Source organism: Salvelinus fontinalis, unplaced genomic scaffold (genome assembly GCF_029448725.1).
Source record: "Salvelinus fontinalis isolate EN_2023a unplaced genomic scaffold, ASM2944872v1 scaffold_0052, whole genome shotgun sequence".
In the NCBI taxonomy this organism is placed as follows: Eukaryota; Metazoa; Chordata; class Actinopteri; order Salmoniformes; family Salmonidae; genus Salvelinus; species Salvelinus fontinalis.
This window is the reverse complement of record NW_026600261.1, coordinates 340,380-356,694: the sequence shown is the minus strand read 5'-3', so window position 1 is coordinate 356,694 and position 16,315 is coordinate 340,380. Positions and strand designations below refer to the sequence as shown.

Here is a 16,315-nt window from a genome sequence, read left to right as displayed (position 1 = left end):
GCACAGTCTTGTCAAGGTTAAGCTTGAGGTGTTGGGCTGACATCCAAGCTAAGATGTCTGCCAGGCATGTAGAGATGCGTGCCGCCACCTGGGTGTCAGACGGGGGGGAAGGAGAAGAGTAGTTGAGTGTCATCTGCATAGCAATGATAGGAGAGACCATGTGAGGATATGATGGAGCCGAGTGTAGACTGGCAGAGAGATGCTGCTAACAGATGATGCTACTTAATCATGGATACTTCATCTTCTACTTAATCATGGATATGTAGATTATTCAATAAACACACGTTGCTATACATGGGTACAGTAAAATAGAGGAAGAGGAAGATGGCAGTGTGTGAGCTTTTAATTTATTAGGTGAGTGGGAGGATTATCAGTACAGAATGAACCTTTGTTTTGGCTCCACTTATACTGACTGAATGCTTCTGCTGCATAGTGACAATGTTGAATGGTTACTCATTATATTACTGTGGAGCAGCACAACATGTACCACCTGCTCAGGGGAGAATGTATTCAGAATGCTATGGAAATGGGTTAGCTGTTAGCTACGGGAGAGTCAACTCTGTGGTGTGGTGGAGTTTTGCAGGTGTGTCAAACGGTTCGTACCTCTGTTTGTGTCAGTAACTGTATTTTGTCTGCATGTTGCATCATGCTGGAGCGCGGGGCTGGGGCCCTGTGAATTATAGGTGTGAGTGTCAGAAAGCTTTCAGGTCCCTGGCTGTAATTGCTACCTAGCAGAACAGGAAAGAGGAAACCCCTCAGTCTGTCAACAAAAGCCCCGCTCCCCGCCCCCCACCTCCCCCTGTCAACCAATAGGAATACCACTTCCACTCCGGGGCTCGACGTTCGTCCTTCAAAATAGGGGGCGACTTCCTCTCTTTCCTCCTTTACCCTTCTCATTACAGGGGGGTCACTTGCGAGTGACTTTATGAAGTCAGCATCATTATGCACCAATCAGGTCCTTTTTTGAGGAATGTGTTGACCCAGCACTAAATATAACCCTGGTAATTAGAGCTATCTCTAGCAGCTCTCCTCTCTCTGTCTCCGTCTCTGGCTGTGCTAGTGGCCCACTCCAGATCAGGCTCACGAAAACGCAGGCAGGGGAAAACTGGTATAATTGGCTTCTTTTAAGAGAGAGAGAGAGACCGAGAGACTGAGGGAGAGTGGACGAACGCGGCAGGGCCGGTTGTGTGTGTGAGAGAGAGACAGCCGGTGAGTGGATGAGATGAGTTTTCTAATTGGCCAGTGTGGAGATAAGGGACCCCTGGGAGTGCTGTGTAGTGCCGTGCGGAGCCAAGCACGACGAAGTAGAGTAGCAGCACAACAGCCAGTCTGCTTGTTGTGTTTTAATACACTGAATGTCTTTCCATGACAGACTGACCAGGTGAAAGCTATGATCCCTTATTGATGCCACTTGTTAAATCCATTTGAGTCAGTGTAGATGAAGGGAAGGACATGGGTTAAAGAAGGATTTTTAAGTCTTGAGACATGGATTGTGTATGTGCGCCATTCAGAGGGTGAATGGGCAAGACAAAATATTTAAGTGCCTTTGAATAGAGTATGGTAGTAGTTGCCAGGCGCACCGGTTTGAGTTTGTAAAGAACTGCAAAGCCGCAGGGTTTTTCATGCTCAACAGTTTCCCATGTGTATCAAGAATGGTCCACCACCCAAAGGACATCCAGCCAACTTGACAACTGTGGGAAGCATTGGAGTCAACATGGGCCAGCATCCCTGTGAAACGCTTTCAATACCTTGTAGAGTCCATGCCCCAACAAATTGAGGCTGTTCTGAGGGCAAAAGAGGGTGCAACTCAATATTAGGAAGGTGTTCCTAATGTTTTATACACTCTGTGTATATTGTATACACTGCACAAAGTATCTGTTTCTCTGAGGGGTTTATTCAGACCTACAGTCAAGTATCTGTTTCTCTGAGGGGTTTATTCAGACCTACAGTCAAGTATCTGTTTCTCTGAGGGGTTTATTCAGACCTACAGTCAAGTATCTGTTTCTCTGAGGGGTTTATTCAGACCTACAGTCAAGTATCTGTTGAGTCATTTAAGTCATTTAATTGTCGCGAGCCATTCATCCTATTACGTTTCACTATGGCAACTGAAGCTTTCTGTTGAGATCTGGATAGCTGAACTGTAAAGGACAATGTCCCGCCTGTCTGCTTTTCTGCCTGGTGTTTAGGCCATTCACCACAGTAATTATATTGTCCGTGGCATAATGCAAGGCATTGTGGAGATATTTCTGAGTTATCTTCAGAAATGCAGAGTGAGAGAGAGAGAGAGAGAGAAAAACAGAAACACTGACAAATGTCTCCTTCCAAAAAGCCTGGAGTGGTAAACACAGATAAACAGTCTTGCTGCCTCAGGTCACCACACAGTCAAAACACAACACTTCCAGAAGAACCTTGTCGTTCATGGAGAGGCTTGAATATAGCCACACACACACACTTGTACTCTACTCACACAGGCTTTTTCCAGCGAGCCCTTCATTCTCTAGTACGGCCTTTGTGTGTTTCTCAGCAGGCAGGCAGATAGACAGACAGACAGACACACCGATAGACAGGCAGGCAGGCAGAAGGGTTGTTGTCAGGTACTCTCATTAGCATGGTTATAACCCCTCCCATTTCCAGGTAAAAGACACTCTTAAAGGCCTCCCGAGTGGCTCAGCGGTCTAAGGCACTGCATCGCAGACCCTAATTTGATCCCAGGCTGTGTCTCAGCCGGCTGCGACCGGGAGACCGATGAGGCGGCTCACAATTGGCCCAGCGTTGTCCGGGTTAGGGGAGGGTTTGGCCGGCCGGGATGTCCTTGTCCCATCGCTGTCTAGCGACTCCTGTGGCGGGCCGGGTGGAGTGCACTGTTACGAACCCCCTTTTCCCAGCAGTCATGGGGGGGAGGGAAACGAGACACGTAACATATCTCATTCAAATCACAACAGTGAAAAGGAACAGTGACAACTAAAAGAAATCCACAGACAACCTAAACCTACCATCAAACACTTTAGGTTTATTGTCAAACACACGGTAATGGGGTGTGGGAAAATGGGGCTGAGCTGGACCCAAGGAAAGAAATCATAAATATCCTTAAAACCCCTAAGCTAGACTTACTGGGTAAAGAACAGCTAGCTAACTAACCAATAAAATACAGTGGGTGGGCCGCCCAGTTCTAACTAGGGTATTTATTCGCCCAAGGGCGACTTGGCTGGTTATCCCCTTTTCCCACCAACCAACCAACAATAATACACAACAGCAGTACATACTCACATGATAACAGACAATGTGAGATGTATCCGCACAAACTAAACTGTGGGGTATGAAAGAATGTGGGGTATGAAAGAATGTGGGGTATGAAAGAATGTGGGGTCTTCAGCAAATCGAGAGAGAGAGACACTGGGAAAACTACTGACTGGGTTTTTAAACCAAGGGAAAAGGGATGTGATTGGGTAAGGGAAACAGGAGGAGGTGTGTCTTCAGATTGATGCAACTGATGACTGCCACCTGTTACTAGGACAGAGGAGAAATACAAATACCCCCAAGGATACCTGTATCTGTAACAATACGCTGACACGGTCGCCAGGTGTACGTTGTTTGCTCCGACACATTGGTGCGGTGGCTTCCGGGTTAAGCAGGCATTGTGTCAAGAAGCAGTGCGGGTTGGCGGGTCGTGTTTCGGAGGACGCATGGCTCTCGACCTTCGCCTCTCCCGAGTCCGGGAGTTGCAGCAATGGGACAAGACTGTAACTACCAATTTGATATCACATAATTGGGGTAAAAAGCAAAAATACAAAAGCAAAAAACATTCTTATTAAAGAAGAGCCTTCCTATAGGGAGAGGAGCGCTGTTGAAGACTGTTTTGTATTATTATTCATCATCAGGATATTATTCATCAGAATGGTTCACCACAGTACATTGAATATGGACGCCACTCTCACTGGCCCTCTGTCCGTCTGTATGCCTTTCTCTGTCTCCTCTCGCTCACTCTCCCCCTCTCTCCATTTCACTCTCTCTCTCTTTCACTCTCTCCCTCTCTCTCTCTCTACTCCTTTCATCATTTCCTCTGAAGCAGCACTAATGCAGCCATCCTGCCGTAGCCAGTTTGTTGAGCAATCAGACAATATCTGCCCAACATTGAGTTAATTTTTCTGAGGCAAATCTATTCGGAATATATTTAAGCCTAGTTCTTTTCTGAGGATTTTTGTACCGTCCTTCACATTTTATTTATGTATAACTGGGAGTTTTTTTTGACTGCATGGTTTATTGTTGTTAGGTGATTTTTGTCAAGGTGAAATCTGCTGCTCTTTGTATTCCAGATGACACATAATGATGTATCATATTATCACTGTCATTCTGCCTTGGTAGGTGTACCTATTGAAAGCCGGATGGTTCCACTGAAGACAGGAGTTTATTGTGGAGAGAGCGTTGCTCTCAGATGGCAGCACAGGGTTCGACTAGCTGCCGTGATCCGGGGTGACCGGTCAGACAGAGAAGAGCGCTCTTGAGAAACTGTCTGAAAAGGTTATTCTGTCTTTAAAGACAAAGCAGATTGTTCATACACTCTTAATATTTCAACAAGGCATGGCAAATAAAGCACTAGACAGGAGAAGGCAAAGGTTTTGTGTCAGCGGAAAGAGATGATATCTTTCTGTAGTAATTGGGATGGAGGAGAAGTATGATTTGTAACTCAGTGATATAACTGTATCATACAGAATGTCTGGAGGGGCATCCTCCATGTGCAAAAAGCACCCAGCTCGCATTTACGTTTTCTGTCATTATTAGTCTATTTTCTAGCATAATTTTGCTACCAATGGCAGCATCTTGAGGTTTATATATGATCTAATATCCTGTATAGATCATACTGGAGGAAGTAGCCCATCAGTCAGAGAGAGCTACTCTCTGTGATGTATCATAAAGGGCCTTCTCTCAAGGCCTGAAACTGGTTCATGTACTTCATCAATGGAAGAGAAGTGCAACTTCACTTTAAGTAGAGTGAGTTGTATTGAGGCCTTGTAAAACACCAGCTTGTACTTTAAAACTCTGTGTGGTGGAGCCATTGGTTCTTGGTATTTATGTCCTCTGGGACCAGCTAAAGCCTCTTGTCTGTGTTCCAAATGGCACCCTATTCCCATAGGGCTCTGGTCAAAAGTAGTGCACTATATAGGGAATATGATACTATTTGGGGCACATCCCTTGTTTGATCCTCTTCATCTTGTGTGTGTTGTGTTTTACTCAGGTCTGGTCATCCTTCATGCTGTGTGTGTTGTGTTTTACTCAGGTCTGGTCATCCTTCATGCTGTGTGTGTTGTGTTTTACTCAGGTCTGGTCATCCTTCATGCTGTGTGTGTTGTGTTTTACTCAGGTCTGGTCATCCTTCATGCTGTGTGTGTTGTGTTTTACTCAGGTCTGATCATCCTTCATGCTGTGTGTGTTGTGTTTTATTCAGGTCTGGTCATCCTTCATGCTGTGTGTGTTGTGTTTTATTCAGGTCTGATCATCCTTCATGCTGTGTGTGTTGTGTTTTATTCAGGTCTGGTCATCCTTCATGCTGTGTGTGTGTTGTGTTTTACTCAGGTCTGGTGGAGGTGGTCTGCAGGGTCTTCAGCAAGGCAGCCATCCTGTACGTGGAGAGAGAGGAGAGGCCTGGGAGGAAGAGTAGCCATGATCTCCTGTTGTCTCTACTGGACACTCTGCACAATGTACTGACCAGCATATCCAGAGTGGTGCGCATTGCACTCCAGGTATGCTAAACGTACAGTATCCAGGGCTGCACAATTACTCCACTTCACATCGGAATCATGTGCAATATCCATTTCGCAAGAGATCCATATTGCATGCAATACCTTGAAGCACCACTCAGCCGCGTGTAACGTCTGTTTTCATCGTTTATTCTGTTTGTCGTCTTTCACCCTTTCTCTTGGGGCTGCTTCCCACACATACCAAGCCCCGCCCCCTGTCACTCAAGCCGCACAGCTCCTCCTCCTTCCTGTTAGAGTCGTTCTATGTTTGCACAGCTCCTCCTCCTTCCTGGTAGAGTCGTTCTATGTTTGCACAGCTCCTCCTCCTTCCTGGTAGAGTCGTTCTATGTTTGCACAGCTCCTCCTCCTTCCTGTTAGAGTCGTTCTATGTTTGCACAGCTCCTCCTCCTTCCTGTTAGAGTCGTTCTATGTTTGCATGCTGCTCTGTTAGGTCATTGCAGTCAACAGATTGTTTCTAACAAGAACGATGCTGCTTTTCACTTTGCGTCTTAATATAAATCATTCTATTTCTATGATTCCAACAGTTCACTCAAGGGTTTTGGTGTATATCACATGTCAAATCGCAATATTTGGTAAGAAAATCGCAATTAGATTTTTGGCCCATATCGTGCAACCCTACCTGTATCCATAATCTATTTTTGAACAGGCCGGTGAAGTGTGTGTGTGTGTGTGTGTGTGTGTGTGTGTGTGTGTGTGTGTGTGTGTGTGTGTGTGTGTGTGTGTGTGTGTGTGTGTGTGTGTGTGTGTGTGTGTGTGTGTGTGTGTGTGTGTGTGTGTTAGGGATCCCCATTAGTCAACACTTCTTACAAAAACAAGTAGTGATGAAGTCAATCTCTCCTCCACTTTGAGCCATGAGTGATTGACATGCATATCATTAATGTTAGCTCCCTATGTACTTTTAAGGGCCAGCCGTGCTGCCCTGTTCTGAGCCAATTGTAATTTTCCTAAGTCCCTCTTTGTGGCACCTGACCTACACGACTGAACAGTAGTCTAGGTGCGACAAATCTAGGGCCTGTAGGACCTGCCTTGTTGATAGTGCTGTTAAGAAGGCAGAGCAGCACTTTATTATGGACAGACTTCTCCCCATCTTAGCTACTGTTGTATCAATATGTTTTGACCATGACAGTTTACAATCCAGGGTTACTCCAAGCAGATTAGTCACCTCAACTTGCTCAATTTCCACATTATTAATTACAAGATTTAGTTAAGGTTTAGTGAATGATTTGTCCCAAAAACAATGCTTTTAGTTTTTGAAATATTTAGGATTAACTTATGCCACCCATTCTTATGCCACCCATTCTGAAACTAACTGCAGCTCTTTGGTAAGTGTTGCAATCATTTCAGTCGCTGTAGTAGCTGACGTGTATAATGTTGCAAGTGGCATGTCATTAGTAAAGAATGAAAAGGTAAGGGGCCTAGACAGCTGTCCTGGGGAATTCCTGATTCTACGTGTATGTGCGTGTGTGCGTGCGTTGGCGGAGGGCTTGAGTGTGTGTAGGGCACTCAATGTCCACCTATCACATCTAGGTGACTCACAGTGAGGAAGTAGCTATATTTGTGGCGTACAGCAGGTCAGCCACCAGGGGGAGACTCGTCAAGGCCTGGTGACAGACGGAGAATACATCACGAGGCGATGGCTCCATCTGCTGGACGTGCCAGGTCTTGACGGGCTCTCCGGCCAGGACTAATTGGGGCTGATTGGGGATTGGTGAGTAATCAGGGGCTGATTGCTCACCAACTGTACAAGTCGCATAAAGTTGCCAGAAGGGCAGCACACAAGGGAGAGACTGGGGGAGGAAAGGACTCCCGTATAGTTGGGGACGGTACCAGAGGTAACAGGAGGAAGTTCAGTTTTGATCCCCACAGGATACAGCAAGACCCGGAGCCCAGAAGACGGTATCCTGGAGAGGGTCTCTTGGGGGAGAACTATTCTTTTCTTTTGGACTTTTATTTTAATAAACACCTTTGAAACTGAGCTAATCCTACTCTGTCCGTGTCTGATCTGTGTAAACGTTTTGACCCAACCCCCTGGTCTGCCACAAGTGGTGGAGAACGCAGGCATTCTGATAACGTGGTCAGATCAGGGTTGACGTTTACACAGCATCAGCATGGAGGAGTTGATAGCTCAGTCCATCCGGGCCCAACAAGCCCAACAGGCGGTTCAGGAACAAACGCTGGAGGAACAGCGGCTACTAAACGTCCACCTCATTGAGGAAATCAGGAAGCTACAAGGAGGAGCGTCTACTGAATCACATCCAAACCAGTTTTTAATCAAGCTAACAAGATGACAACATCAAAACCTACCTCAAATCAAATGTTATTTGTCACATACACATGGTTAGCAGATGTTAATGCGAGTGTAGTGAAATGCTTGTGCTTCTAGTTCCGACAATGCAGTAATAACCAACGAGTAATCTAACCTAACAATTTCACAACAACTACCTTATACACACAAGTGTAAAGGGATGAAGAATATGTACATAAAAATATGAGTGATGATACAGAACGGCATAGGCAAGGTGCAGTAGATGGTATAGAGTACAGTATATACATATGAGATGACTAATGTAGGGTATGTATACCTCTGTATATTTGAACAGACAGCACTATGGGAAGGATGGCCAAGGCAGAAGTGGGCCAGTCTACTGGCCCCGTTCCTCTCTGGGAATGCCCAGAAGGCGTATTGGGACCCGAATGATAAACAGGCGGCTAACTACGACATACTCAAATGGGAGATACAGCCTGGCCCATCGGGCTCAACTATTCCACGACTGGAGGTTCGTAGCCGACGCATCCCCCCGAGCCCAGATGAGCGACCTACTGCGAGTCACCAGGGGGTGGCTCCTAACCGATGTATCCACCCTCTCCCTCCTAGACAAAGTGGTCCTGGATTGCTTCCTATGGGCACTACCCCACGACATGAAGAGGGCAGCGAGTCTATGTGCGCCCCAGACCTTGGAGGGCCTCCTGGAAGCAGTGGAGATGCATCAGAACGCTCGGGCCCTGCTGAGTGGAAGCCGGGCCGAGTCGGCGACATGTTCGAGGAGTCGGAAGGACAGACCCACTGCTGTGTACCCCGAACCGACAGTCGGCAGGGCCAAGAGACCGCAAACCCGTGGAGAGACGGCTGGGGTAGGGCCAACCCGCCACCGACGACCCCAGGTAGATGGAGACCAAAGAAGGTGTTTTGAGTGTGGCGCCTGGGGGCACACTGCCTGGAATTGCCCGGCTCGAGAGGAGTCGATGCCATCAGCAAGCCCCGGAGGCGAGGTGGGTCACGCAGTGAACTGCGTCACCTCCTGTTGGGCACACCACGAATCAACTGCACCCATGGTCCCGGTGAAGGTTGACGGACACGACACGGAAGCTCTATTAGACTCCGGAAATATGGTTACTCTCGTAACCACGAGCCTGCTGAACCAGGACACTAAACGTGGTAGGGAGATGTCCATTTCCTGTGTTCACGGGGACACAAAGCGGTATCCAACCGTATGAGCCAAGATCGTGACGACACAAGGGAACTGCCAGATGATGGTGGGTGCAATAACAGAGTTGCCGGTACCTCTCCTACTGGGACAAGATTGTCCGCTGTCCGTGGCCCTGTGGGGGCACAAGCTGAGGAAGAAGGTACGAGCCGACCGAAGACGAGAGCGAGGACGACCAATCGCCTGTGCGGCCCGGAAGCAAACGGTTGATCAACCTGTATCTACGCGTCCGGAGTCGGAGTGGGTGTCGGAACCCGACCCGCCTAGGGAACCACGGGAGGAAGAGCCCAGACTCCCCCTCCTTGATTTCGAGGGGCCAGTCGAGACACCCCCTTGGGGCCAACTGAGGGGACAATTCGGGACAGCCCAGTGGGAGGATCCTAACTTGAAAGCCGCCGCAGCTCAAGTGATAGCGGTGGATGGACAGCTACTTCCGGGGGTGAGTGACTGGCGATACCCCCATTTCCAAATCAAGAATAACCTTTTGTATCAGGGGGAACTTCAAGAGGTATTGTTGCTGCCCCGACGGTACGTGGGAACCGTTCTTCAACTGGCCCACCTGTTGGGGGTGCACCTGGGAATGGAGAAGACCCGGGAACGGATCGCCGCCCGGTTCCACTGGCCCGGGATGAGGAGGGCCGTGGAATATTACTGTCGCAGCTGCCCGGAGTGTCAAATGACTGCCCCAAAGGCACACTTCCGAAACCCACTGGTCCCCCTACCGATCATCGGGGTGCCCTTTGAACGCATCGCCATTGACATAGTGGGACCCCTGGTAAAAACAGCACGAGGACACCGGTACATCCTGGTAATAGTGGACTATGCCACTCGGTATCCTGAGGCCATTCCCCTACGGGCAGTATCCAAGGGAATCGCCCGGGAGCTGTTCCACCTCTTTAGCCGGGTGGGCATCCCGAACGAGATCCTGACAGACCAAGGTACTGAGTTTTAATCCCGCCTAATGAAAGATTTGTGTACTCTCCTGCAGATCAAGCAGATCCGGACCTCCGTCTTCCACCCGCAGACGGATGGGCTCGTTGAGCGGTTCAATAAAATGCTCAAACAAATGCTGCGGAAGGTCATCGAGCAGGACGGGAAGAACTGGGACCAGCTACTACACCACCTAATGTTCTCAATTCGAGAAGTACCCCAGTCCTCCACTGGGTTTTCCTCTTTCGAACTCCTCTACGGGAGGAGGCCAAGAGGCCTACTGGGCCTCGCCAAGGAGGTGTGGGAAGCCCAACCGACCCCCTTACGCAGCGTGGTAGAGCATGTGAAGACGATGAGGGAGCGGATGACAGCCATATGGCCAGTCGTGAGGGAACATATGGAGAAGATCCAATGCGCCCAAGCCCAGGTCTACAATCGGAGAGCCCAGCCCCGAGAATTCCAGGTGGGAGACAGGGTATTGGTCTTAATCCCCACGGCCAAAAGTAAGTTCCTGGCAACATGGCACGGGCCATACGAGGTGAGCAAGAAGCTGGGACCTGTCAATTACCGCGTACGGCAGCCGGGGAGACGGAAACCCCAACAGATTTACCACGTGACCCTGTTGAAGAAGTGGCACGAGAGGACAGCCTTGCCGTGTTATGCTCGAGACCCAGGAAGCCAACGGTACCAGTGGTGGACCATAGTAATGAGGACCTCGACCTAGCCCAGAAGCAAGAGCTCAGGGAGCTCGTCGATCGAAACACGCCGGTGTTCTCTTTTGACCCAACCCCCTAGTCTGCCACAATTTACAGTACCAGTCAAAAGTTTGAACACACTTACTCATTCAAGGGTTTTTCTTTATTTTTACTATTTTCTACATTGTAGAATAACATTGTAGAATAATCAAAACTATGAAATAACACATATAGAATCATGTAGTAACGAAAAAAAGTCTTAAACAAATCTAAATATATTTTAGGTTCCTCAAAGTAGCCACCTTTGCCTTGATGACAGCTTTGCACACTCTTGGCATTCTCTCAACCAGCTTCACCTGGAATGCTTTTCCAACAGTCTTGAAGGAGTTCCCACATATGCTGAGCACTTGTTGGCTGTTTTCCTTCACTCTGCGGTCCAACTCATCCCAAACCATCTCGATTGGGTTGAGGTCGGGTGATTGTGGAGGCCAGGTCATCTGATGCAGCACTTCAAATCCAATTGTATTTGTCACATGCGCCGAATACAACAAGTGTAGACTTTACCGTGAAATGCTTACTTACAAGCCCTTAACCAACAGTGCAGTTCAAGAAGAAGATTTTTACGAAGTAGACTAAAATAAAAAGTAACACAATAAGAATAACAATAACGAGGCTATATACAGGGGGCACCGGTACTGAGTCAGTGTGCGGGGCTACAGGCTAGTTGAGGTAATCTGTACATGTGGGTGGGGGCGAAATGACTATGCCCAGGTAACAAGCAAACAGTGAGTGTACAAAAGGGAGGGGGGATCATTGTAAATTGTCCAGTGGCGATTTTAGGAGTTGTTCAGCATTCTTATGGCTTGGCGGTAGAAGCTGTTGAGGAGCCTTTTGGTCCTAGCAAAGCACCCCCACACCATCACACCTCATCACCATGCTTCACAGTGTCTCTGAATGTCCTTGAGTGGCCCAGCCAGAGCCCGGACTTGAACCTGATTGAACATCTCTGGAGAGACCAAAAAAATAACTGTGCAGCGACGCGCTCCTTCCTAACCTAACAGAGCTTAAGAGGATCTGCAAAGAAGAATGGGATAAACTCCCCAAATACAGTTGTGCCAAGCTTGTAGCGTCATACCCAAGAAGACTTGAGGTGCTTCAACAAGTACTGAGTAAAAGGTCTGAATACTTATGTAAATGTGATATTTCCGTTTTTTTTTTTTTACACATTTTATAAAAACCTGTTTTTGCTTCATCATTATGGGGCATTGTGTGTAGATTGAGGAGGGGAAAACAACTATTTAATGCTGTAACGTAACAAAATGTTGAAAAAGTCAAGGGCTCTGAATGCTTTCTGAATGCACTGTATTTTATATATTTGCCTCTTCTCAACTTCCAGTAGGATGAGCAGTAAGAAGCAAATATATCTCATTGAAGTTCATCTTTTAGACAATAAGGATCCACAAGGTCCCCCACCCGAGGGACACTTCATTGTCTCCCACTGGCCCTCATTAGCTTTAGTTGTCCTCTACAGAGCCTTCCTCCACTTCCTGGTATACATATTTATGCAGCCCGGACATTGGGAGAGCAGAGGAGACGAGAGGAGAGGGGAATAACATAATGGAAATCAATTCTCTCACTGGAATGAAAAAATGCAAAGCTCATTAAAAGGGCTTCTGCACAAACCAAATTCATTTAGGTAATAACGATAAGGAAGGAAGAATATGTGGCCAGTGTCGTCTTCAAGTTGTCTCGCTCTCTCTCTCTCTCTCAGATTCACTCAGAATTAATATTTTAAATGGATGAGGAAGTTAATCGAGAAAGTTCTACATGCTTCACAATTAAGCAAAAGAAGAAGAGCTGAAAAAATAGCATGGAATAATAATCACATTAACTGCAGACAGCCAATCTTCCTTCCCAAAGTTTTGTGCTGACCGAAAAACCTGCTTAAAATAAGCCAGCAGTCCCTCAGAAGGAAAGAGAGAGAGGAGAGGAGGGAGAGGACAGAGGGGAAAGTAGAGAAAGGAGGGAGAGGAGCGGGGGGGGGGGGGGGTTGAGAAACCAGAAGAGAACCAGATGGAGAGTGTGTCTTTCAGTCTAACCCAACCAACCAGCAGAATGAGTCTGGGGGGGAAACAGAAGTTTGAAAAGGACTTGTTTGGTATTATTTTTATTTGTTCTACATCTATTTCCATCCACCAAAGGGAACAGCCAGTTTGTCATAGAAATGAAATCTACCTCCCAGGAGGTGCTTTTAATGACTGCTGTTAAGGCCAGTCATTTGTTTTAAAGGAGATTTGAAGATTTGAATATGTTAGCGTGAGGCTAGTGGTGCTACAGCTGTCCAACAGGACTAGTAATACTATTCTACTGTACTAGCCTAAACAACACAGCTACAGCTGTCCAACAGGACTAGTAATACTATTCTACTGTACTAGCCTAAACAACACTGTTACAGCTGTCCAACAGGACTAGTAATACTATTCTACTGTACTAGCCTAAACAACACTTACAGCTGTCCAACAGGACTAGTAATACTATTCTACTGTACTAGCCTAAACAACACTGCTACAGCTGTCCAACAGGACTAGTAATACTATTCTACTGTACTAACCTAAACAACACTGTTACAGCTGTCCAACAGGACTAGTAATACTATTCTACTGTACTAGCCTAAACAACACAGCTACAGCTGTCCAACAGGACTAGTAATACTATTCTACTGTACTAGCCTAAACAACACACAACTGTCCAACAGGACTAGTCATACTATTCTACTGTACTAACCTAAACAACACTGTTACAGCTGTCCAACAGGACTAGTAATACTATTCTACTGTACTAGCCTAAACAACACAGCTACAGCTGTCCAACATGACTAGTAATACTATTCTACTGTACTAGCCTAAACAACACTGCTACAGCTGTCCAACATGACTAGTAATACTATTCTACTGTACTAGCCTAAACAACACTGCTACAGCTGTCCAACATGACTAGTAATACTATTCTACTGTACTAGCCTAAACAACACTGTTACAGCTGTCCAACAGGACTAGTAATACTATTCTACTGTACTAACCTAAACAACACTGTTACAGCTGTCCGACAGGACTAGTAATACTATTCTACTGTACTAGCCTAAACAACACTGCTACAGCTGTCCAACAGGACTAGTAATACTGTTCTACTGTACTAGCCTAAACAACACTGCTACAGCTGTCCAACAGGACTAGTCATACTGTTCTACCCAGGACAAGACTTGCACTAGGTTCATCTCAGACCTCAGCCATTATTTGGCAGATGTGATGAAACCTAGCTCAACACAGTGCGTGCTGCCTGTTCACCTGTTCGCCTGTCCGTCTGTTTGTCTGTCTGTCTCAACACCCTTCACTCATCTCTCTGTTTTACCTCTTTCCTACAGTATTGATTTCTCATTTTCTTTACTACTGAGACGAAAACAATAACCTAGTGTTGTCAATCAACAGTTCTTATCTGAAGACAGTCAACTGATCTCTCTCTCTCTCTGTGTGCGTGCTGCTACAGGGAGCTGAGTCCCAGGGAGAGACCCAGGCTGCAGAGGAACTCCTGCTCATCAACAAACCTCTGACACAACTCACATCCCTGCTCATTCAGATGGTAAGACATGGTGTCTGTCTATCTGTACCTGTCTGTACCTGTCTGTCTGTCTGTACCTGTCTGTCTGCCTGTCAGTACTGTATGTGTGATTATTACAGTTTAAAAAACAGTAGTGTATTTATATAGGATATCCAATCATACTTATATAAGTTGATTGAAAAGTGCTGGAGCCCTCAGATCAAGGGGTTTGGAAGAGAGTGCTAGCCACTGCCAGGTAAATGCTGGTTCATCTTTGACAATATTATTCAACATGACGCAAATATGTTAGGAAAAAGTAATGATCCATTCCCAGTGTATTTTTGATGTGATTTATCAATTTCCATTCTAATTGAGTGTAGCTAGTCTTATGATAAAACATAAAATAGTCAGCTGAAATAATTCATTTGAAACAATATTAAATAACATTTTCATTGTCAGTCATGCCTTTTGACCAAGCCCCTGAAAACTTGACCTGTTGCTGATACAACATCATAAACTGAGTGGATTCTGAACGCATCATCAATAATGGACGACCCATTGTGGTTTAATGGTTTCTGCTGGTTCTGGGATATGAGAATCTATAGAAATAGATTTATGAATAATGATGACAGCGTCAGAGAAAGATGGCACCTGCATTTTAAAATGAAGAGTTGGAGTTATTGGATAGATATTGCGTTACATACTTAATTGTATTATTAGCCCCATCATTCCACTGTGAAATAGGCTTTTTTTTTTTTTAAGCATTTGGGATTTTCGCCGGCCTTCGTATTTCTCAAAATTATTTCTCATTCACTGCTAACTTTGGCCTTGAGGTTAGGAGAAGGTAACTCAATTTCATAAAGTACCAGGGGCCTGAATGATTGACGACTTCCAGTGGACAAGTTGTATCTGTTGCACATGGTAGCGCCACACTCCTACACAGTACACACACATAGCAAAGCAAAGAGTACACAGAGTACACACACACACACACACAAACACACACACACACACACACACACACACACACACGTACACGTACACACACGTACACACACACGTACACACACACACACACACACACACACACACACACACACACACACACACACACACACACACACACACACACACACCATATTGCCTCCCCCCTAGAGTACCTCTGGTTCACCATACTCTCAGTTGGTATTTCTGAGTGAGTGAACTGAGTGAACACACACACATAGGAACACTCTGCAAGCCTCCCCTCTGGCCATGTAAATCACACAGATGGCATAGGAGAACAGACCCACTGGGAGGGCCTTTTAAACGCTTTATGCCAGCACGCCCCGTGGTGCTGCATGGAGCCCACTCTGTGTTTACCCCTGGCCACAGACACGCAGACAGCCTGTACCCAGGCCCAGGCTTCATCCACCTCCACAGCCCCAGTCTCAGCCCCAGCCAAGCTGTCCCTCTGAGCCGTAGGGGAGTGACTCAATCTAGCAGCCCCCTGCCTGCCTGGCTGGCTGCACCCACCCACCCACCTCCCTCCACCACAATCACTACCACCACCACCACTCAGTACACCAGCAGCCCAGACTGCTAGCCTTGTGTCAACATATTTCTGCATAAAAACAGTGAGCTGAGAGCATGACAATGTGCCTGCCTGGAAGTCAGCGACCTGCAGTTGAACCACACTCAACCTCTGTCTGAACAGGCTTCTGTTTGACTGGGGCTTGGTGTGTGTGTGTGTGTGTGTGTGTGTGTGTGTGTGTGTGTGTGTGTGTGTGTGTGTGTGTGTGTGTGTGTGTGTGTGTGTGTGTGTGTGTGTGTGTGTGTGTGTGTGTGTGTGTGTGTGTGTGTGTGTGTGTGTGTG

At 46.7% G+C, this 16,315-nt stretch overlaps 1 protein-coding gene across 1 annotated transcript in view; it reads left to right on the top strand.

Moving 5' to 3' along the window:
* Window positions 1-16,315, top strand: part of ulk4 (unc-51 like kinase 4) — a 133,942-nt gene that overhangs the window by 112,009 nt on the left and 5,618 nt on the right. The window contains exons 33-34 of the mRNA XM_055911151.1: window positions 5,572-5,738; window positions 14,410-14,502. Of these exons, the coding sequence (XP_055767126.1) occupies window positions 5,572-5,738; window positions 14,410-14,502 (260 nt within the window). The remainder of the gene's footprint in view (window positions 1-5,571; window positions 5,739-14,409; window positions 14,503-16,315) is intronic.